The 22,827-nt window shown below is 58.1% G+C and overlaps 2 protein-coding genes across 6 annotated transcripts; one reads left to right on the top strand and one right to left on the bottom strand.

The window, feature by feature from the left end:
* The first annotated feature begins 2,477 nt into the window (after window positions 1–2,477).
* CPT2 (carnitine palmitoyltransferase 2) lies at window positions 2,478–13,424 on the top strand. 4 transcript variants are annotated; one of them, XM_031969087.1, is made up of 5 exons: window positions 2,478–2,867; window positions 6,128–6,208; window positions 7,171–7,277; window positions 11,160–12,464; window positions 12,705–13,424. In XM_031969087.1, the coding sequence occupies exons 1-5, from the start codon at window positions 2,677–2,679 to the stop codon at window positions 13,034–13,036; spliced, it is 2,016 nt and encodes a 671-aa protein (XP_031824947.1). In that variant the 5' UTR covers window positions 2,478–2,676; the 3' UTR covers window positions 13,037–13,424. The 4 variants fall into 4 exon arrangements, with proteins under 4 accessions (XP_031824947.1, XP_031824949.1, XP_031824948.1 ...); XM_031969089.1 differs by lacking the exons at window positions 2,478–2,867; window positions 6,128–6,208 and adding exons at window positions 6,215–6,534; window positions 9,112–9,555; XM_031969088.1 differs by lacking the exons at window positions 2,478–2,867; window positions 6,128–6,208 and adding an exon at window positions 6,215–6,534.
* A 1,425-nt stretch (window positions 13,425–14,849) lies between these two features.
* CZIB (CXXC motif containing zinc binding protein) lies at window positions 14,850–21,550 on the bottom strand. Of its 2 annotated transcripts, none has more exons than XM_031969091.1 (9): window positions 21,457–21,550; window positions 21,254–21,337; window positions 20,788–20,844; window positions 19,911–19,992; window positions 19,313–19,344; window positions 18,721–18,798; window positions 18,123–18,188; window positions 17,311–17,423; window positions 14,850–14,984 (listed from the first exon to the last, which is right to left on the bottom strand). In XM_031969091.1, the coding sequence occupies exons 1-8, from the start codon at window positions 21,460–21,462 to the stop codon at window positions 17,346–17,348; spliced, it is 483 nt and encodes a 160-aa protein (XP_031824951.1). In that variant the 5' UTR covers window positions 21,463–21,550; the 3' UTR covers window positions 14,850–14,984; window positions 17,311–17,345. The 2 variants fall into 2 exon arrangements, with proteins under 2 accessions (XP_031824951.1, XP_031824952.1); XM_031969092.1 differs by having other exon boundaries at window positions 21,254–21,334; window positions 21,457–21,532.
* Window positions 21,551–22,827: the final 1,277 nt, after the last annotated feature.

The raw sequence follows: 22,827 nt of genomic DNA, 5'->3' as shown, positions 1-22,827 counted from the left end.
ATGGCTGAATAAATTGTGGTATATGAATAATATGGAATATTACTGTTCTGTAAGAAATGACCAACAGGATGATTTCAGAAAGGCCTGGAGAGACTTACACGAACTGATGCTGAGTGAAATGAGCAGGACCAGGAGATCATTATATACTTCAACAACAATACTAGATGATGACCAGTTCTGATGGATCAGGCCATCCTCAGCAACGAGATCAACCAAATCATTTCTAATGGAGCAGTAATGAATTGAACCAGCTATGCCCAGAAAAAGAACTCTGGGAGATGACTAAAAACCATTACATTGAATTCCCAATCCCTATATTTATGCACACCTGCATTTTTGATTTCCTTCACAAGCTAATTGTACAATATTTCAGAGTCTGAACAGACAGCAAAATAACGTTTTGGTCATGTATACTTATTGTGTATCTAAGTTATATTTTAATGTATTTAACATCTACTGGTCATCCTGCCATCTGGGGGAGGGGGTAGGGGGTAAGAGGTGAAAAAATGGAACAAGAGGTTTGGCAATTGTTAATGCTGTAAAGTTACCCATGCATATATCCTGTAAATAAAAGGATATTTAAAAAAAAAAAAAAAGAAAAGCTTCATCTAGAAGCTTTTTTAGGTATCTCAAGATACATAACTGGTATATGGAGGCATTGAGCTGTATCAAATCCACTAATTTAGTATTCTCTATTCTTAAATATTTGATACAAATCAGTCTCAGATTGAACAAAATAATAACATCAGTAACTTTTTTTTTTTTTTGGCTGAGCAATTGGGGTTAAATGACTTGCCCAGGGTCATACAGCCAGGAAGTGTTAAAGTGTCTGAGAACAAATTTGAACTCAGGTTCTCCTGACTTCAGGGCTGGTGCTCTATTCACTGCGCCACGTAGCTGCCTCCATCAGTAACTTTTAAAACAACAAATTATACAAGTGCAATTTTTGCACTCTGCAAGAATGCAATTATTTTTATGAATTTTCAAAAGCAAAAAAAGAGAGAGAGAAATTCACGTGATTGAGTACAGTAAAAATTTCTTTGTTTCAACTGAAAGTCAGTGAGTTTGAAAGTCAAGTTAAAACTTGTGAAACATTGAATTATTTTAAGTGGGTTTCTTGTGTTAGCAGGTTAATAACCTTGATAACTTAATAAAGCTTTTGCTCAAATATTAGTGTGAACATGTATATAAATAGATTCATTGGGCATTAATCAGCCTCTACTGTTTGAAACCTTTGTTGTCCAATTATTTGGTCCAGATCTGTACTGTGTGTCCAATGGGATGCAGTTTTTTGAGAGAAATGGTAAATTTCAAATCTGAGAAGGGCCTTTGAAAGCATTTAAAGTCCTTCTTATTCCTGATTTTCACATCTGTGAGAACTAGATTAGACTAGTTCTGTTAAATTAAAATTGTCCTCTATAGAAAATTTCAGTGACTTTTCGGCCATACCACTCACAGAAAGTGAATAAACCTGCTACTTTTGTTTGGGTTTGGGGTTTTTATATGTGCATTCATATGTATATCTTTATATTGGATACACTGTCTCGAATGTTCTCATTTGTCGATGTTATTTTATTTTCCATTTTTAAAGTTAATTTTCAAGGGACAAAAAAAATCGTAGAAATAAAATCTGTTATAATTTTTTTTTTTTAAATAATGAGAAGTGGACAAAAGAACAGATATTATTACTTTCTAACGCAAGTCAATGACCATAATCAGGAGACCCAAGAACCTGGAAACTCCCACCAGATCTGTCCCTGAAGCCCCACTATATGGCAGTTAAGGACAATGACAATTTGTTATGTTAAATCATTTGTAAAATCTTAGCGTTATCTCCTCATAAAAAATAGTAAGAACTAAAAAAAATAGTAAGAACTGATGGGAAGGGAAACAACGTCATTAAAAGCTTAACCAAAGACTTGACTAAGCGAAATCTGGAGCTGAAAAGAGCCTCAAAAGCTTTCTGGTCCAGTCCCGTCATCGGACGGATGGGGAAACTAAGGCAAGTGTCACTCAGGCAGCGAGTATGAGGAAGGGCTCGACCCTCCCCTTTGCTTCCTGAGCCACTGTGCCCACGCCCCGAGGGCTGAAACGCCTTTTTAAAATATATTATTATTATTTTTTTTTGAAAATCTGAGTCCCAAAGGACCCGTCTCCTGCCCCTCCCCCGTCCATTAAACTGGTGAAATCCCAGGAAATGCATTTCCGTGTCAGCCGGGTCGCCACAAGGAAACAAAAAGAAACGAAGTTTCAGTCTGCGCCCCGGGGGGAGGGGGGGGGAGGGGCCCCCCCGCTCCGCCGGCCCGAGTGAGAGCTCGGAGGAAGACCTCCCCGGAGGGAGAAGGGGCTTCTGGGAGCTCTCGCAGGGCTAGGCGCCAGCCTCGCTTTCCCCACCTGCCCCAGGCTTCTTATACAGACCAAACGACAGACCACTGGTAAAGCGCTTGGCCCAGCCGCGGGCACACAGTAGGCGCCTAATAGGCGCTCATTTCCTTCCCCTGGGCTCTCGGAGCCGAGGCCCCGCCCCCTTAGCGCCTCCCGGGCGGCCTGGCCCTCCTCGGCCGGAACCGGATCTGCGGGCCGCAGTCTCCGGCCGGAGGGGAGGCCCCGGGACTCCCAGAACGAGGCGGGCTCCAGCCGGACGCGGGCGCGCGGGGCGAGCCGGGAGGAGCCGCCATGGGGCCGCTGGTGGCGCGCCTGAGGCTCGGAGCGCGAGCGCCGCCGCTGTGGCCGCGGGACGGAGGCTGCGGGCGGAGGCGGCTCGGGGCCGGGGCCGGGGCCGGGGCCGGGGCCGGGGCCGAGGCCGGGCGGCAGTACCTGCAGCGGAGCGTGGTGCCCACCCTGCACTTCCAGCCCAGCCTGCCCAGGTACCGCGGCGGCCCTGCTTCGGCGCCCTCCGAGCGCCCGGGGGGATGGGGGGCTGCGGCTGCGCTCCCCGGCCCCGGAGCCCCCGCGGGGAGGGCCGGTCCTGGAAGTGGGCTGAAGGTCACACCCCCGGCGTCCCGCCCCTCTCGGGGCGGAGGCGGGGGGGGGGGGGGGGGGGGAGAGTGGCCTCTTCTTGGAAAAGCAGAGAAAAGGAGGGGGGACGGGCGAGCCCGGACACTTAGCGCCGGGGAGGGGGGTGCTTCCCTCGCCTTCCTCCCTCAAAGACCTTCCTCCTTAGGGAAGCCCCCTCCCCCCCACTGGGTCTCCCCGATTAAGCCGTGACCTTGGGGCCGCCCCGGGGACAGGAAGCATCTGGGGCCGGAAGCTGTGCTGGGGCCTCGGGCAGACGCGGGCTCTAGAGCCCGTGGCCCCCCCACCCTCCCTGGGATTGCTTGGGGTCCCGGCAGCCGCACGGGAGGACAGCCTGTGACCCCCGCGCTGGTCCCTAGTGGCCTCGCTCACGGATTGTTCTCCTTCGGGGCTCTGTGTCCTCGCTAATAAATGGCTTGCGCGGAGAATGGCCTCAGTTTACCTTTTTGTTAAGTTTCTAAGGCCACCCGTGCAGGCTTTCAGCTGTGCTTGCTTCCTCCTGGGGGCTGGGAGCACGGCTGCCCCCTCCCCCTCACTGTCCGGTCCGGGGGTCCAGCCCTTCGCTGTCCCTCCTCCCTGCTGTGCTTCTGAGACTTGTGGCTTCTTCTGCAGCTCCACTCCCTGGGCCGCTTGCTTCAGTGTCCAGCCCTGAGCTTGACCCGCATACCGAGGTCAGGGGCCACAAATTAACAATGGCTGCTGGCCTTAGTCGGCTTCATCGGCTCATTAGCAGCCTTCTCTAGGGCAAGAAGGCCGGGCTTGGGCTGGGTCCCATGGTCCATCCCAAAGTGGGCCTCTTTCTGGTGATGAACCCCTGGAGACCTTTTTGGGGTGGGCCCAGACTCAACTTACATGGAGCTTAGGCCGCTGCCGCCTCTGGATTTAGACCAAATAGCCTTTGTCCTAGCGCCTTGTTTCTTTTGCAGACAGAAGTGGGGGAAGCACTAGATTGGGGTGGGGAGACCCAGATTTCGATACCGGCTCCACCCTGGGACCCTGGGCTAGGAAGGCAGGCATTTCCTGGGCTCACCAGGTAGACGGGAGCAGGTGAGACTTGATTGGGAGCAGCTTGAGAAAAAAAGGCTTGGGGTATTAATGGCTTGTGAACCTTTCAGAAGTCATTAGTCAGAAAAGCTAATGTGCTGTCTTCTCTTGGATCCCCTGCCCCCGCCCCTGCCCTTTCCAGAATAAGCCCTGGAAAGGACCCCAGAGGTCAGGGAATTGAGCTTTTCCCACCTTGCTTCCATGGAGAATGTGGAGGATGTGAAGAGAGGAAGCCCCTAGAAAGGCAGGCCAGAAGCAGAGAAGCTGGGCCCCCGAGGGCCTTGCCTTTTCCTGGGGTCCAGAGCAAAGATATGCTGGGGAAGGGGACTATGAGGTAGGGAGAGAAACAGGAGGAGGAAGACAGATCGAGTCATAGTTCCAGGGCCAGAAGGGAGTTTTTGTCTTGTACCTGAGCAAATTTAAGTAGCTGAGCCAGCCTAGGCCCCCTTACTTCCCAAACTCAGTTTGTTTCATGGCTGGAACTGCCTTTTCATAGTTTGGGTAATGGTGAGACATATGGAGTCCTCGTTTGTCGGGTCCAAGGCCATTTTTATGGCTAATTACACCTTCTGGGGGTGAAGTAGACACACCCAGCCTACAGCTTTAGGAGAAATAGCTAGGTGCCATGGGAACCAAGCCAAGTAGGGTTGAGTCAGCTGAGAACCTGCCAGTTACATAGGGAACGAGTGTTACGCCATCTCCAGTGGGTATTTGTGGAACAAGAAAGCTGGATGAGACATCCACTGTCCTGCCTGGAAATAGTAAAACATTGACAGCCCAAAGACACAGGGATTCAGAGTCAGCCAGCAAACACCTCTCCTTATGTGCCCGGCTACAAAGGATACAAAGATAATCCCCAAATGGTTACTCTTCTTCCAGAGGTTACCTCCCACTGGCCGGGGGTATACAATGTGTATATAAGTAACTAAGGGTTGATAAAAAGTAATTTCCAGGGGGAGAGAGTGCATGGTGGGAAACTGCACCTCTCTGTTCTGGTTGAAAGGAAATATCTAGACCTGGAAATAAGACCCATCTGTTATTGTGCAATGTTCACCATGAACTACCCTCTCAAGACTAAGATTGCCTCTAATCCTAGTGCTTGGAGCCCTTAGCAACCTGGTATTGGGTCAGTTGTGTAGCTATCGCTGCCATTTTACAAAAAGAACGTTCATGGGGAGAGAAATAAAGTATCTTGCTTAAAGTCCTGCAGGTCAGAGCCGGACTTGAACCCAAGCCTCCATATCTCAAACCCGGTTCAGTCCAGCCAGCATTCAGTGAGTGCCCTTGTGGTCTGTGCACTATTTTAGGAACTGAGAACACAGAGACAGAAATGAAAGTCTTTGCCCTCCGTGGAGAGGTTATGCTTTGTCCAAGCTAGGTGTACGAGCTAGGGAGACAAAAGGACAGATCAAAGGGCCCAAGAATAATAGAGGAAAGAACATCAACACCCGTCAGCAAATGCTATCCCAAGGCAGTGGGCCCTTGAGCCGAGCCCTGCAAGACCACAGTCATTCTGTGAGGCCCCAAAGAGGTGAGAGTATATTCCAGCTCTTGGCCGGAGCCGCACCAAGGGCGCAGAGGTAGGAGGCGGCAGAGGAGGGGACTTGAGGGTAAGTGGGAGCCCTGGCCTGCCCCGGGACTTCAGGGGCCCTATATGCCAGACTAGGTTATCCCGGAGACAAGAGGGAGCCGCTGAAATACAGAATTGTGCCTCAGGAGTATTTTAGCTGCTGCTGGAAGGCTGAGTGAGGCTAGAAAGCCAGGAGACTGATCCCAGTTAGATAATTGTGGGAGAGGGGTGATTGTAAATGGAGAGAAGGGGCTACCGTGGCCTTCTAATCCACATCAATGAACAAGGGTTGGGTACGGGAGGGAGGAGGAAGAATTGGAAAGGACCTGGATGCCAGGGAGGGAGGTGGGCAGGGCCTGGTTTGAGGAGTGATAGGCTGGCTCATGAAGATCCAGCAAGACAGAGTCTCCTCAGTTTTGGCAAAATCAGTCTGCTTATTTAGGTGGGTGCTGAGAGCACCTGAATCCCACCTGGCTGACTCGGAATCCTTTCCTGCAGGCTGCCTATTCCCAAACTTGAAGACACCATGAAGAGATACCTCAGTGCCCAGAGACCTCTTTTGGATGACGGCCAGTTCAGGTAAACCGGCGACCCAGAAGCAACTGTGGGATAGAACCGCTCCAACCTAAAAGTGGCCCAGGGCTATGGAGCCAGAGAGGAACTAGAAAGCAGCCTTCTCAGAGCATGCTCCTCAACACAGCGGGCCGGCCACTCTGAAGCCCCCCGGGGAGCGTGCATTTTATGCCCTTACCCAACCATGGTAGCCAGAATGGGAAGAGATGGACTTGAGCAGACAGAGCCAGCACAAACCTTGGACACTCGCTCCCCCTTGGTTCGCTGCTCACGGGGGGCTCCTAGGGCGTCTCCCATCTCTGACTGCCTCTCCAGCTGCATCTCTGGCCCAGGTACATGGGCCCTTTTTCCCTGCCACCTTTCCGGCATCATCGCCATGCGGCCTTGCCCAGTTTCCTCTTTTCTTTTTTTTTTCTCAGTTTTTTTATTTTTCCAAATACATGTAAAGAGAGGTGGTGGGAAATGGAGAGCTGATTGCTCAGCAGCCTCTGCTGGGAGAGTGGGGCTCTCCTCTGACCTCTACCCTCCAATCCAAGGTGGGGGGGCCCAGGGTGCTGAGTGGTGGGAGTTTCTGAATGTCTGTGATCTTGCAGGATGAGATTGGGGAAGAAGTCCAGATGTTCAGCCAGTGGGAATGATGAGTATTGTACGCCTGTCTCAGTGATTGGGGTCTGAGAGAGAGAGAGCCCAGCTTAGGGTGGTGGGGGCTGGTGGGCTTAGGGGCCAGAGGGGCCTGGCTTCGAATCCCAGCCTAGTCATAGCTGGGTGGCCCTGGGAAGGCAGCTCACCCCCAGGGAGAGCAGGAGCTATGGAATTATTCACTCTTGCACAAATTGTCTCAGAAGTGGGGGTGATGACTTGATTACCTCCTGTACCTCCACAGAAATGGGAGCTTTCCCTCAGTGCAGCCTGATGGGGGTCTGCACCCTCTCTCCTCACTAACCGTGTTTCCTTCTTGACCGTCTCAGGAGAACGGAGCAGCTCTGCAGGACCTTTGAAAGCGGCCTTGGCAAAGAGCTGCACGCCCAGCTGATCGCCCAGGACAAGCAGAATAAACACACGAGCTACATCTCAGGTAGGCTGAAGCACGGCACGGTCGCACCTGCCCTGTTCAGCTCCAGCAGACTGAAGACAAATTGGTTTTGCCCCAGGGGGTGGGACTCGAAGGAAGGCCGTCTTTGGGAGATTTCTGGTTCTAGACGTATTGGGAGGGAGAACAGCACTGAGGTCAGCGCCAGCCCGGTGGTACTGGGGAGCCAAGGTGACCGTGGTTGAAGGGGAGGCAGCTGAGGGACTTCACCTCCAGGTGTCTGCCATTGGCTTCCCTGCTCACAAACGAGGGGCTCTCTCTTTGGGCCAGTTCAAACCAGAAAAAACAGATCTGTGTGTGCACATAAACATCGCCCCTTTGCCTGCAGCTGTGGCCCCACTGGCAGTTTTTCTGTACTTGGAATGCCCAGTGTGGAAGGGACCCAGGAAACCATCCATTCCTGGGCAAGCCCTTTGTTTGAGCCCCCGAGAACGGGAGGGACTAAACCGAGGCTCCACAGTTAGTTCAGTGACTGCTGAGCCTCCCCCTGGATCCCCCTCTTTGTCCAGCTCCCCTTTGACCACGGCCTCTTAGAAAGACAAGAGTTCTCTGTTAGAGTAGCTTCCCACTGCCCTGAGCGGCAGGTTCCGAGCCTCATCTTAGAGACTGCCTCCATGGCGGCCCCTGGCAGGTGAGGGAGAACCTGAGTTTTCTCATTCTGAATCCATTCCGTTTGCCATTGCCTGCTTTTCATCATCACCCCTTATGGGAGAGGGGGATGGCCCCATTTGTACAGCTGGGAAGTCGGGCTTAGGGGACTCCGGGACTCGTCCAGGACAGCCCAGCCGGGAGGTGGGAGGCCAAGGCCGGGCCTTAGTGTCTGGGTAAAGAATCCAAGCCTTCCTGCTGCCCCCTGTCCAGGGCCCCCATCCACTCTGTGGCATCTCTAAGGGGAAGCCCTGTGGTTCCCCTGAGCTTGGCTGACCCTGGCCTGGGTCCTCAGGGTCTCCCCCAAACAAGGGGACCAAGCAGGCAGGGCCAAGCGGGGCGTTACCTGTGCTAATTCTGTTCTCTCAAGAACCAGGGAAGGAAACAATGAGGATGGACAAGAAATGGACAGGAGAAGAGCCAGATCGGGAGGATGAGGCAGGAGGAAAAGGATGAGAGCAGGGGGAGAGCGCCGGCCAGGATCCCTGGCATGGATGTCAGTGACTTTGGCGCCTCCGAAAACATCCTCTCAGAGCAGCTCAGAGGACCCTCATGGAGGCCCCAGGGGCCTGTGCCCATTTTACTGGCCAGGAAAGAGGCTCAGAGCAGTACGACTCAAACCCATCTTCTCTCCCCTGGTCACCCACCCCTCGTTGGGAGGAAGAAACTGCCCAAACTCCCTTGGCCTCCCAGCTCTGAGTTGAGTGGTGTTCCCAGGCAGTGGCCCAATGGACCCCCCTTGTGGCAGACGGGCCCTCCAGGTGAAGGGGTCCTGACCCAAGCCGGCGAGACCTCATGCCTGATGGCTGAGTGCCCTGGTGGGAGCGGGATGGGACGCATCAGTGCAGGCGGATGGTGGGCGGCCTTTGTCGCTGCGCTGGCCAGGGGACCTCCTTGGGGATGAGGCGGGTCAGGTCAGGACCAGAGTGGGAGCCCCTTGACCCAAGACAGTCTAATAATCACCGTGCTTTTAGAGCCCTTTACAGTCTTTCCCAGCAGTTTCTTTTCCTACCTTCTTCACAGGTGGGGAGAGTTTTGCTCTCCCCATTTTACAGATGAGAAAATTGAGGTTTCAGGAGCTGTAGCTGGTAAGTGGCGGAGCGGGGCTCCAAGCTAGTTCTGCTAAGTGCAAGCTCATTGGTCTTCCTGCTTTTCTTTCTTTTTGCCACAGCACCGACAGAAAGCCATCCGCCTCGTCCTTCCCGTGAGCGACAGCAACTTCCTCTGTTTTCATTCAGACCCTGGAGTCTGACCTGGGGCAGTTAGGCCCTAAAAGGCACGGGGGTCATTGTCATACTTGGGTCCTAATGGGCGTGACCCCATTCGTGTAGATTGTGACCCCTCTAAGGGGCCACATTGTCCACACATCCCTTCCCCACCTTTGTGGGCAACTGAGCATGAGGGTGGGGCAGGAGGGAACGAAGGACAGCGGGACCCGTCAGTGCCCCAGTGCCCCTACCCCCTTCTTCAGCACAGGCCTGTGAGAGTGTCATGTTTTCTCATTTTACAGATGGAAACACTGAGGTCAAGTGAGCTTACACAGCAAGTCAGGGTCAGGAGTGGGGCTCAGCTTCCTACCCCAAGCAAGATGGAGATCTCCCAGCAGTGAGCGCAGGCAGGTCCTGTGCAGCCCCTGGGTCGCCTGGGAGCCAGAGCTCCCCCCGGCGGCTCAGGATGGCCCTCCAGGGACAGCCGGCCCAAAACCCTGTTCCCTCGGGCTCCTGCAGGGCAGCGGCAGGTTTGCTGGCCTGTGCGGCGATCCTGCTGCATCGGGCTCCCCCTGGCTGCCAAGGTCTGCGGTGGGCTGGGGTTACCCCGTGTTGGCGGGGAGAGCGCCCCTTTGCCAGCTAGGGACAGCAGAGATTTCTCTTCTGAGATTGATGGGGTTTTTTAAAGTTGGACAGAAATCCCGTCCACCCCAGCCAGCCTGTCTCATTTTGGAAAAAGGAAAACTGGAGAGAGGAAACTTTGCTAGGAAAGGTGCCCAGAAAGGTGCCTTCTCCCAGGAGCCTCCGCTGCCAGAATCCCCCATGAGCGTGTGAGTCTGCAGGCCAGCCCATGGGGGTTTCTGAGTCCAGTTGATGGTTCCCACAGATTGGCCTTGTTTTATGCAATAGATGATTCTTTAGTTTTTGAGATTTGGATTTTGTCAGGACTGACCTTCCTTACATAGATCACGGCCCCTCTCCCCTCTGCCGGCTGGACTGTGCGTTCAGTTGTATTTAGTCATGTCTGGCTCTCCAAGATCCTATTTGAGGTTTCTGGGCAGAGATCCTGGAGGGATTGGCCATTTCCTTCTCCAGCTCATTTTACAGATGAGGAAACTGGGGCAAAGAGGGTGAAGGAACTACTCAGTTCCACACTGGGAAGTGTCAAGGGCCAGACTTAAACTCAGGAAGAGGAGTCCTCCTGATTCCGGAGCTGACACTATACACTGTACCATCTTGCTGCCCCTGGGTGAATTACCATGGGCAAAGTCCTTCTCCCTGTGGCTACCTGGGGGGCAGCCTCCTTGTAAATGGCTCGGCTGGTTTTCAGGAAACTGGGCCCCATCCTTGACCTGCCAGGCTTGAGGGCATGATTTTCAGGTGCCCCGGGAACTGAGATGCACCATGGGGGTGCCTGCTTTTCTCTCACTACAGACACACTAGCTCCCCACTGCCATTTGGTCTCTGACACCAGCCGTTCATCTGTTGACATTATTCTGTGGCTGCTTAATAACCTGTACACCCTTACAAGTTGGCAGGGAGCTCCCAGCTGGACCTTGGACCTTATTAGACAAAGGAACTGTCCTGCAGTGGATCTGGAAGGGTTTTTCATAGAGGAGGCTTGCCTTGACCTTAGCATCGTGCATTGGGGCTTGTTCTCCCCCAGGACCCTTTAGGGACATTTTCAAGCCCCTTGGGATATCAGGGCTTGCCAGGAATGAAACCGATCCCATTCCCCCCAAGGTGGGTGCTGTGGGGTGGTTCTGAGCCTGCCGGACACGCCGCCTGTCTGCCAGCACTCAGGGCGGCTTTCCTGTTGGCGCCCCCCGCCCGTCGGGCGGGTCTCGTTTGTCCCTCTGTGATAACTGAGCGCGTCTGCCTTCTCCACGACAGCTGGCATCCTCCCATACCGAGCGCTGCATTCTGCCCACTGTAGGCCCTTCATACGCATATAAAACTTCTAGAAGGAACCTTTTGTGCTTGTGACTTACTCCTTTAAATATCTTTTTAGGTCCTTGGTTTGATATGTACCTGTCTGCCCGAGACTCCATTGTTCTGAATTTTAATCCATTCATGTCTTTCAACCCTGACCCAAAGCCCGATTACAACGACCAGCTCATCCGGGCAACTAACTTAACGGTGTCGGCCGTGCGCTTTCTGAAGACGCTCCGGGCCGGACTCCTGGAGCCCGAGGTGTTCCACCTCAACCCTGCCAAGAGCGACACGGACACCTTCAGGAGGATCATCCGCCTCGTGCCTTCGTCCCTGTCCTGGTACGGCGCCTACTTGGTCAACGCCTACCCCCTGGATATGTCGCAGTATTTCAGACTTTTCAATTCCACCCGGCTGCCCAAGCCCGGGCGAGACGAGCTTTTTACTGACGAGAAGGAGAAGCACCTCCTGGTGCTGAGGAATGGGAATTTTTATGTCTTTGACGTCCTGGACCGAGACGGGAACATAGTCGAGGCCGCGGAAGTGCATGCCCACCTGAAGTACATCCTCTCAGACAGCAGCCCCGCTCCCGAGTTCCCCCTGACGTACCTGACCACCGAGAACCGGGACACCTGGGCGGGCCTGCGGCAGGAGCTGCTGAACAGCGGCAACGGGGAAGCGCTCGGCAAGGTGGACTCGGCCGTGTTCTGTCTTTGCCTGGACGGCTTCCCCATCACAGACCTGGTCCACCTGTCCCACACCATGCTGCACGGGGACGGCGTGAACCGGTGGTTTGACAAGTCCTTCAACCTCATCGTGGCCAAAGATGGGAACGCAGCCGTGAACTTCGAGCACTCCTGGGGCGACGGCGTTGCTGTGCTCAGGTTCTTCAACGAGGTATTCAAAGATAGCACCCAGAGCCCCGCCGTCGCACCCCAGGCGCGGCCGGCCCCCGTCGACTCGTCACGGGCTGTGCAGAAACTCCATTTCCGACTGAACGACGCCTTAAAAGCTGGGATCGCCAAGGCCAAAGCCCAGTTCGATGCCACCATGCAGACGCTCAAGATCGACAGCATCCAGTTTCAGAGAGGAGGCAAAGAGTTCCTGAAGAAGCACAAGCTGAGCCCTGATGCGGTGGCGCAGCTCTCCTTCCAGATGGCCTTCCTCCGGCAGTACGGGCAGACGGTGGCCACCTACGAGTCCTGCAGCACGGCGGCCTTCAAGCATGGCCGCACCGAGACTGTCCGCCCGGCCTCAGTGTTCACCAAGCAGTGTTCGGAGGCCTTCGTCCGGGAGCTCTCCCGGAACAGCCCCGAGCAGCTCAAGGAGATGCTGGCCCAGTGCTCCAAGTATCACAACCAGCTGACGAAGGAAGCGGCCATGGGTGAGTGTCCCTGAGGGGGGCTCGCCCTGGGAGGGAGGGGGAAGGCCTTGGAGCCGGAGTCGCCCGGGCAGCAGCGAGCGACCTGCGTTGGTGTGGAGTCCCTCCCGACTGATCAGTCAAAGCTGGGCCTGTGGCGGGGCTGTCCGGCCTCTGAGGGCCTCCGGCCTGCTAACTCCTCCTGGGGGCCTGGTTGTAGGCGGGTGGTGGATGCATCAGTCACGTTCGCCTTCTGTCCCACAGGTCAGGGATTTGACAGGCATTTGTTTGCCTTGAGATACCTGGCGGCAGCCAAAGGCCACAAACTGCCGGAGTTGTACCAGGACCCGGCCTACGGGCAGATCAACCACAACATCCTGTCCACCAGCACCCTGACGAGCCCCGCCGTGAACATCGGGGGCTTTGCCCCCGTTGTCCCCGACGGCTTCGGTGTGGGCTACGGGGTCCACGACGACTGGATCGGCTGCAACGTCTCCTCCTACCCAGCCCGTGATGTCAGGGAGTTCCTCCGGTGTGTGAATAAGGCCTTGGGAGACATTTTTGATGTCCTAGAAGGTAAACCTGTCAGAAGCTAGGGGGAGGCTCGGGGCTCTGAGCCCGTGGCAGCTCCTCTAGGGATAATGTGGGAGGCAGAGGGACTTGGTGGGAGTGTCCCATGAGCTTTAGAATCATGAACTGCCTGAGTAACTAAAAAGTGGTGTTTTAATTTAAGAATCGTGACCCTGACAAAATGAATTTAGATTGAATCATGATTTCTGGACGCTTCTTTGGGGTGGGCTTTGAGCTGGATACGTTCAATGACTCCTTGGGGAGGCCTCCAACTGCCGTCCGTGTAGCCTGGAGTGGGCCGGGTCAGGGCTCCTGTCGAGAATCCTGCGTGGTCTGCATCGGGAAGCGAGGGGGGGACCCGCTGGTTGTTGGATGTTGATTCTCCTACAATAAACGCTCTCCTCATAAAACCAGTGACCGTTATTGGCTACTTCTCTGCCCCGGGACGGGCTGGCACGTCGGGGGCGCTTTGGTTTTTCCTGATGGAACCTAGTGTTTGGTGCGGGGATTCTACTGGAATAGGGAGCTCCACATGCTGAGGAACCCCCCCCCCCCCCGGGGTTCTCCGAGGGCAGCGAGCCATAGCCAGTTGTGACTAAGGAGTGACCGTGGTGCAGAGATGCGACACTGGGCAGCCTCAGCACTGACAGAGACTCGAACTCGAGTCCCCCCACTGTCTGCCTCTTCTGGCTGATGGTCCAAGCTGTTTAGGGCCCGACACCCTCCAGGCCCAGCTCGTTGGCAGAAGAAGCCACAGGCCTCCTGCCTCATGTTCATGCTCACGGCACACAGCCAGCGTCTCTTCAGCTCATAACAGGGCCACCCCACAGGGGCCAGTGCTCTTGGGGGCAGAGAGACCGAGGCAGCCCAAGGGTGGGAAGAGTTTGTGTGCAGTAGGAAAGGCAAAGTCCCCGGGGAGAGAGCTGGAGGCCTGGGGCCGCGACATATCTCTGTCCAAGGGTGGAGTCTGAGACCGCTGGCTTTTTTGGGGAGACCAGAGCGACTCACAGAGCCGTCTCTCTACCCATAACCCTCTGGAGTGCTTTAAACCTGTCTGCTCCCCTGGAGATGCCGGCTGCAAAGCCCTGGAAGAAGACAGACACATGGCCTTGCTATCACCTCAACACAGTTCAGTAGATTCAGAGCCAAGGGGCCAGCAGGCTCTGTGCACCTTGAGGGGCCCCATAAAGGGACAGTGAGGAGGCCCAAAGAGATGGCAGAGCTCCTGTGCTCTAAAACTCCCCCTCCCAAGGAGGCAGTCATCCTCAGGGACCCAGAGAGGTGGCACAGGGCCAGGTCAGGACTGGAATTCAGGACCTCCAACTCCAAGGCCAGGAGCCTTTCCGCCTTAGAGATCTTCAAGTCCCAGAATCACACGCCCACCACACATTCGAGCTGGACCTCTTGGCTTAAAGGTGAAGGAAAGGAGGGGCAAGAAGTTTCTGCCCTTCCTGCGGTCAATCTGCCTGCGTGTGCGAGAACCAAACGGGATGGGGGCCCCTCTAGGCCCGGAGAGGGAGAGCTGGAGGGGAGGGAGGTCACCAATGTAGCTGCTGGCACCGGGAGGCTCCGAAGTGCTGACTGGCCCTCCTGGAGGGGCCTCGGGCAAGGCTTTTGCCCCGTGTGGGCCTGTTTCCTCCCCTAGAAGTGGAGTTTGGTTCTATGACATCTGAAGGCCTTTGGCTCAATGGTGCAGGAACATGTGACACCCAAAGGAAGATGGAGGGAGGGTGGTGGTGATCCCAGTCACGGCTGCTGGGGCTCCCTCCAGCACTGAGAGCGCAGAAGAACTTTCCACTAAGGGAACCTCATTATTTTCCCACTGCTTGCTTTATTTAAAAAAAAAAAAAAAAAAAAAAAAAAAAAAAGGTGCCGACAAGGTAGAGTGTACAGAAAGGCAGCCGGGAACCCCCGGCCTCGGTCTACATCCCAGCTCCGCCCTCGGACACTTCTGCTGGGCCTCAGTTTCCTGATCTATAAAGTGAAAACAGGGGTTAGAGGACTTAAGAGCCCCTCTAGCTTGGAGGTAATGACAAGTTTAGTCAGACTTTGTCACTTGGAAGAAAAAAGGGCAACTGCCCCAGGTGAACATTCCTCATGGTCCTTAATACAAGGGTGTGAAAAGGGGGAGGTGGCGGTCTCCATGGGGGGTGCCGGAGGCTCCCTCAGTGACCGTCCCATGCTGGACGGCCCCATTCCCCACAAGAGCAGGAACCCCTGGGGCCGCAGAGCTGCTCAAAGCCGAGTCTGCTCCACACCTCCGGCCAACTGAACGGACAGACCACGGGCTTCTTCTGCAGGGACCACGTGGGGGCTGGGCTGTGCTCCCCTGCTTCCCCCCCCTCCCCCGGGGCCAGGAGGGCTTCTGCCCGCAGGCCCCTTCCTTCCTGCCTCAGAGAGCGCTGCAAGTCCAGCTGGTAACCAGAGCTCACACAGCAAGCCCTGGCTGCCACATGATTAAACTGACCTTGTCTCCAGCTCCCAGAGCCCCTGAGACTGATCAAGCTGAGGCTCTGGGAGGCATAAGCCACAAAGCGGGCAAACGGAGAGTGTGAGACCCGAGCCCCCTTCAAGGCACTGGCCCAGCTGCCTCTGCTGGGTTCTCTGACCCACCCCAGAGGGGGGAAGGGCAGGGGCCTGCCTGAGGCAGCCCTGACTTCAGGTCTGGGCGCCCAACACTCTCTGCTGGGGCTCTGGGCCACCAGATTCCTCGGCCCCAGGCCCGTCCTGGCTCCATCCAAGTCAGCAGAGTGGCCGAGCCCATGGGAGGAGTGGTGGGGGAAGGGGCCCTTCCCTCCGGGAGGCGCTTCTCCCTTGGGCAGCTCACAGGCAGCTTCCGGGCTTTGCCCAGCCATTCACTAGGCCTCGTCCACCGAGTGGGACAAGGGGCTGTCACAGAATTTCGGAGTCAGAAGGAACCTCGTTGGGCCTAATTCCATCTGCTCTCGAGTGTTTATTAAGCACCTAGGGTATGCATTAAGCACCTAGGGTATGCAATCCTTATGCCAGGTGCTGGAGATCCAGATTCAAAATGAAAGCGGGCCCCGACCTCACGGGGTCAGAGATGCCCTGAGCCAATGGCCGAGTCTGGCCCGGATAACTTGTGGCAGGGAAGTGCGCCGACCTCGGGATTTTCTGGGGATCAGGAAAATCTTCCAAAGGAACTGACACAAGCTGAAGCCTGCAGGAAGCCCTCTGGGGGGAGGGTGTGGAGGGCACCTCCCCTTCCTTCCCTCTGCCCCAGCTGTAGCTCCTGCTGAGGCCCCTTCCACATTGCTCCTGGGGCAGGGCAGTGCCCGCCTTCCCTTCAGCCATATTCCAAAGCGCTGGCTCTGCCTCCTGGCCCAATCCCCCCTTCTCTTATCTTGGGGTCTCACTGGCCTTTGCCTGGGCTTCATCACCTGACCTGCTGCCAGGCTCTTTCCGGGCACTTATTTCCCTGCCCCAAAACACACATAACGGTGTCTCTACGAGGGCTCCAGACCAAATGGCACCCCCTGCCGGCTGCCCCTGGGCCTCCTGCATCCCAGGCCCGGGCGCGCAGCTTCCCGATCGCCACCACTGTGGGTGCCTGTCTTCCTTCGGGGTTATACCCCGAGTCTCCGGCCTCTCGAGGGTCCAGGTTTCCCCAGCAGGCTGTATCCACCACAAGGGGCAGGGAGGCAGAGGGGACAGAGCACTGGGGGCGGGACTCAATGAGCTCTGAGGCGCTTCCCGTTCTAAAGCAATGCTCTGGGGCCGCTTCCTGGGCCCAGCCAAGGGCCGGGGACCACCTGCTGGGCAGAGCTTCCTCCTCACGGGGGTGCCCCCAGCACGGCTGGCACTGTTTCTGTGGTGAATGGCTTTGTCCTTGGATTCCCCTTCCCCAGAGCGTGGTCCCGGCTGCCTGCCCTGGACTTCCCTACAAGCCAACCTGGGCTGTGAGCCTCCTGCTGGTCATCACAACCACAGTCCGAGGCCCCTGGGCCCACGTGCTAAGGAACAGGCTCCTTGCTGCCCCTCGGCCCGGGCTCTAGCCGCCGGGAAGGCTGGCCTGTGCCCGGCACCAACATTCACTGCTCTGGTGACCCGGGATGTTGTGACCTCTGGGCACCTCAGGGGACACCACCTGGGAAGTCTTGGCATCTGAGCCCTGGGTACATCACATCCCCAGGCCAGGAGGCCTTCTGCGCATCCGTTCCCATCCCCTCCCCCTACAAGCTGCGCAGGCTGCTCTCCTTTGGGGAGTCCCCAGGCTGTAGAAGCAGGCGGCCTTTAGGGGCGCGGCTGGGGAGCTTCACCGGGCCAGGCCGGGGCTGACCTGGGTCTGGCGCTCGTCGGGGCGCGGGCGGCTCCTCAGCACTTCACGAACTGGTGGGTGACCTCGTAGATTCCCACCGACTCCTGGGCTTTCTCGTCGTAGTCCGTCCAGTCCTGGGAGAGGAGGGGAGCGTGAGCGGGGGCGGGGGGCCAGCCGCTCTCTGCCCACCCTCGGCCATGGGAAGAAGGCCTTGGATCTGAGGTCGGGGAACCTGCCCCCACGACCTTTGGCCTCCACTACAAAAGGAGGGATTACAATGCTCCCACGGGCCCTTTGGCTCTGCCCACATGGGGCTGGGTCTCCCTGCTGGGGCCTGGGCAGAGTAGCCAGGACCACCCTCTGCGGGCAGCCCAAACTCAGGCAGAGGGAGAGGGAAGCTCCTCAGGGACCGGGCTTGGACCTACAACTTCGTGACTGGGTAACCAGGGACCCCCCCCATGGGGGTGCCACAAGACTCTTGTAAGATCAGAGAGTCCCAGGAGAGACACTGGGGGTCCTCAAGTCCTCCCTCTCTCCCCCTTCTCACTCAGGGTTTTTTCGTTCCTCCCCAAAGGGCGAGCCATGCCTGACAGTGTGACCCCCCCCCCCACACACACACACACACACCGTCCTCCCTGCTCTGCCAAAGAGCAGCATCTTGTGAAACTGTAATTCAACCACCTCACACTCAGAGACGAAGAACCTGAGCTGGGGGGAAGGAAGGGGGCTGTGCCAGGCCCAGGCCTGTGATGGCAGCTGGCGGCTCCCCCTGCCTGAGAGCCCCCCACTGTGCAGAAGCCCCTGCCCACCCCTCTCACCCCCACAGACTGCACCTTTTCAAGCAGATTGATGTCACTGAAGGTGGTCCCGGTCTCTGCACCCTCGGCCGCAAAGCCTGCCTGGGGGAACCGGCAAAGAGCAGTCAGTTTGGGTCGGGGCCTGGAGCACGTGGTCCTGGCATGCAGTCTTTGGGAAAGCTCGAAGGAACCCTGTCGTTTGACAGGGGGAAACTGAGGCCCAGACAGCCCCTACCTCCAAGGTCTCCCCATCCCACCTCCCCTCTGGCTCCCAGGGTCCCCCCAGGCCAGACCCTTCCATCACTTCTAAATCCGCCCCAATGGCCCCGGCTGCTTTGTTCTAGACTCATCCTCACCCCCTGCCGGGGCCTCTGCCCCCTGCACACAGGAGGTGCTTAATAAATGCTGAGTTGTCATGAGCAGGAACTCTTCCTTTCTCCCTGTGGGGGGGGTCACTGCCATTGGGGGAGCTCTGGGTGCTCTCCAGGTGGTCTGCTACAGGCTGACCCCCCTCCTAGGCTGCTCCAGCGGACGTGGCAGAAGGAACAGTGACCGGGGGGGGGGGGCTGGGAAGCTCTGGGCATCAGGGCCCCGGAACCCGGGCAGGAGGGACCCCTGGGGAGGCTCCACCTACTTGGGGTTGGAAATCCACCGGCTCCAGGCCCCGACACTCAAACTCCACGATCGTCTTGAACTTCTCACTGTCTTCAGCCTAGGGGAGGGAGAGGGTCAGGGTGGGGGGTCAGCCCTAGGGTCTGTGGGGGACTGACCTCCCCCACCCCGGCCAGCAGGGCCACCCCAAGACATCGCGGGAGCTTAGGATTCTGGGGAGGAAGGGACCAAGTGGGAGAAGTGGCGTTTGAACCCAGATCACAGCTCCCACGCCGGGCCCTGTCCTCTGTAACCCCCCCCCCCCCTCAGCTTTCCCAAAGCCCCACGTTATTCCCGATGTGGCGAGTCCTGCCCGTGGCTGACCTGGCTCTGACGCTGCAGGTCCCCCCTTCTCCTCACAAAGGCCTTCAAAGTGCCCTCGCTTCCACCCTGACCTCCCCATCCCACAATCCTCTGCCACAGGGCATCATCCCCATGCTACAGGGGAGAAGACTGAGGCCTAGAGAAGGGAACTTCCCGTCCCCCTCACAGAGCCGGTCATTGGCCCAAGCCTCGCACTGGCAGCAGCTCTCCCCGCCCCCCTTCCCCCCCGGGGCCAGGGCAGGGTCACTCACGTTGTAAGGCTTGATGCTGCCGCTCAGAATGTCTGAAACAAGAAGAGAGGGTGAGCCCGCTGCCCCAGGGGCCCCGAAGGCCAGCCTGCCCTTTGCCCAGGCTCAGACAGCTGGGGGGGGGGGGCGCGCTGGAGACCCTCTGCTCTCCTCTCGGGGCTCCCAGCTCAGGCCCCCAGAGGAGAGAGAATTCTGCACTCCCGGGAGCAACAATGACTGCTGAAAGGCTTGGGCAGGAGGGGTGTGGGGACCTTCTCTGGTCTCCCAAGGGCTCTGAGGTGAAACTAAGGAGTTTGGTCCTAGACGCAGTGGGAAGCCTCAGGGCCTGGGGAGGAGGAAGGTGACCCTCTGGCCGCTACCGTAGCATCTGAAGCTGAGGGGGTGGGGGCCTGGTTAGGGACATGGTTAGTCCAGCCCGGGGCATCGGGGTCCTGCCCGGTTTGCATGTCTGTCTTGGGTCTCCACAGGGACTAGAAGCCCCGCGAGGGTAGGGACGGCGCCTCTCGAGCTCCTGCGGCCCTGGGCATGAGGCCTGGTGGAGGAGAGGGGGGCCCAGTTTTGTGGGGGGCCTGCTGCTCCACGAGAGCCCCCGGGCACCTACCGATGGAATTGTCGCGGGAGCAGAGCTTGCATTTCTGCACCATGGTCGCAGAGCCCCGGCCGCCCTTCAGGGGAACACTGTCCTGCGAGTCACAGAGGAAGAGCCACTTAGCAGGATGGGGCGGGGGAGGGGGAGACACACAGCGGGGGCTTTCTGTCGGCACCGAACTCGGGGGCAAAGTGCCTCAGACATCCCACGCTCTGTTGGGCCTTTAACATTCAAGAACGAACCTCCCCGGGCCGGGAGCCGAGAACCGGCTTTCCCCCTGGCCGTCCCGGTGTGTCCTACTTGCTCCTTTACCAGTGGCTTTGAGAAGTCCAGCCAGAGGGGTCTGGGGCCCCAAACAGAACCTTCGCTCTGTGAAGCCCCCCGAGCCCCCCCTCCCCCCAGCAGCTGCCCGGACTTTTCCAACGAGGGCACAGCAGCCTCGGCCCTGGGCTGGCTCCGGCCCGGGCAGTTTGGAAGAAAAGGCCGTGGCATCTCGCCGGGTGAGCCTCGGTTTCCCTGCCCCGACTCTGGGCCTGATTCCGTTTATGAGCGGGGAGGTCCCCGCCCCCAAAGTGCTCTGTGAGCTTCGGAGCAAGACCGCCAGGGTCCGGGGGAAAGCATGGGGGAGGCCCCTGGGCGCCCACAGCCGCTCCCCAGGAGGCCGGCGGGCCCTGCGAGACCCCTGCGTCTGTCCTGGAAAAGCCCGCCCCTCCCCCGGCTGCAGCTGCGGGCCCTGGTGGGGGGGAGTCTTTCCAGTATTCCCGGCCCAGCTTGTCCACGGGCTGCTCCCCCAAGCGTACAGCATCGCGGGCAGAATTCGGGGGGGGGGCGGGCGGGAGGAGCCCCGGCGGCCCCTGTGGGCGCAGGGAGGGGGCAGCGGGGACCCTACCATCAGCCGCAGGTACTGCCACTTCTCCGACACTTCCCCGCAGTTGCCGCATTTCATCTGGAGGGAGGGGAAGAGGGCCGTCAGTGGGGCCCCCAGCACGTGTGGGGGCGGGGCTGCCCATCGCAAGCACCCGCTTCTCATGCCCGCACCCACCTGGGGCTTCATCCCGCCTCCTGCGCCGCCCCTACGCCCCCCCCTCAGACTTTGTCCGAGCCCCGCCCCCCTGCACTTCAGACCCCGCCCCTCATCTGCTTCAGCTGCCTCCGCTCCCACTCCTTTCCACTCCAGACTCCGCCCCTCACTTTACTCGAGGCTCCGCCCCCCGCCTCTGACTTTGTCCTAGCTCCGCCCCCTCCCCTTCAGACCCCGCCCCTCATCTGCTTCAGCTGCCTCCGCTCCCACTCCTTTCCACTCCAGACTCCGCCCCCGCCCTGACTTTACTCGAGGCTCCGCCCCCGAGTCGAACCTTAAGGTACCAGCGGAAGTCGTCACCCACGGGCCGCAGGTGCGTCACGTTCTCCAGAGTAGCCTTGAACTGCAGCCCGATCTTCTGTGCAGGGCGGGAGAGACGAGGCTAGGTCCCGGCCGCGCGCTCCGCCCCCCAGGTCCTCCCGCAGTTCCCTCCCCCCGTCCGCGCCCTCCCCGCTCCACCCGCCCGCCCCGGCTCACCCCCATGGCTAGTCAGAGCGGCAACGGTCGCGGCGACCGCACTGCTTTCCGGCCTGGCGTAAAAGCCCCGCCCCGCCGGCTCACGCTGCGCCCGCACGCATGTCCGGCGTTAGGCGGAGGGGGCGGGGCCTGACGCCATGGTAACGGAGAGGCGTTTCCCCTCCCCTCCCAAGTTCTCCAGCACAGGTCTCCCAAGTGCCGCAGTGCCCAGTAATTATCTCGTCTATTCCAGGGGCTCAAACGCCGGCGTCTGTGCCGCCTCTGGGCGAGCAGGAGCAGTGTCCGGCACTGTCCCAAGCATGCGGCGGCCCTCGGGCCCTAAGCGCCTCTGATGCCTCGTTTTACAGAGGGAGAAACTGAGGCTCGGGGAGGTCGCGGGGGGAGAATGAGACGCCCCAGAGGTGCCTGTTCACAACCCCAGCAAATCTCTTAAACCTGAGGACACATCACTGCCCAGGCCCTTCTTCATCTGCAGAATGGGCACAGCCGCCGCCTCCTCTCCCCGCCTCCGGCCAAGCCCACCCCGCGCAGCAGCCGCTGAGGTCCTCGCCTTGGACAAGCCCCCCTCCCCCCCCCCCCCGGGATGATTTCGGAGGGGACCCATGAGCTGGGCCCGTGAAAGTGGCCTCTGGGCATCTCACCGAGGCCTGGCACGGGCCGGGCCTGCCCCTGGCGGTGGTGCCTCCCGGAGCCTGAGCCCCCGGGCCTCCGAAGGGGGGCCTCTGCAAGAGCGAGGCAAGGCCGACCCGACCCCGTGGCAACGGGGCCACCTGGAGCAGCCGTGGGGCCTGGACACAGGAAAGGGAGACGCTGCCGCAGTGGAGGTGCGGAGGCCCTGAACATGGCTGCGGGCCGAGAAAACCCCTGAAATGTCATAGGAGGTGGGCACTGGAACCGTCGGGGAGGGGGCGAGGTGGGGAGGCAGAACTGGGGGGGCTGGGGAAGAAGAACATGATTTCAGCTGGAGCCCCATGAAGCTTGAGGCGAATGCCCAGCAGGACTGCAGTTCAGGGCACTGGGTCAGTTCACACAGACTGGAGGAACTTCTAGAATTTCTAGAACTTCTAGAATGGCCAGACTGTGGACCAGCCAAAAGAAACCCTCTGACGGGACGGCTGGAAGACAAAAGAACAGCCAGACAGGCAGGAGGAACATCAGGGATGGGAGGAGGCGGCAGCCGGCTGTGTCCAATGGGTAGAAGAAGGGGGGCTCAAAAGCCTGGGGTTGTTCACAACTCAGAGCCCATTCAGGGGGCCCTCCCTGAGCCCAGTCCCGGTGGGATCCAGCCTGACGCAGGCTGTGATGGGGTTGGGAACACAGCTCTCAGAGGAGGGGGGCTCAGGTTTGGGGGGGCACAAGGAGCAGAACTGG

The sequence above is a fragment of the Sarcophilus harrisii genome, chromosome 4 (assembly GCF_902635505.1).
Source record: "Sarcophilus harrisii chromosome 4, mSarHar1.11, whole genome shotgun sequence".
Taxonomy (NCBI): Eukaryota; Metazoa; Chordata; class Mammalia; order Dasyuromorphia; family Dasyuridae; genus Sarcophilus; species Sarcophilus harrisii.
This window is presented reverse-complemented; position numbering and strand designations above follow the sequence as displayed.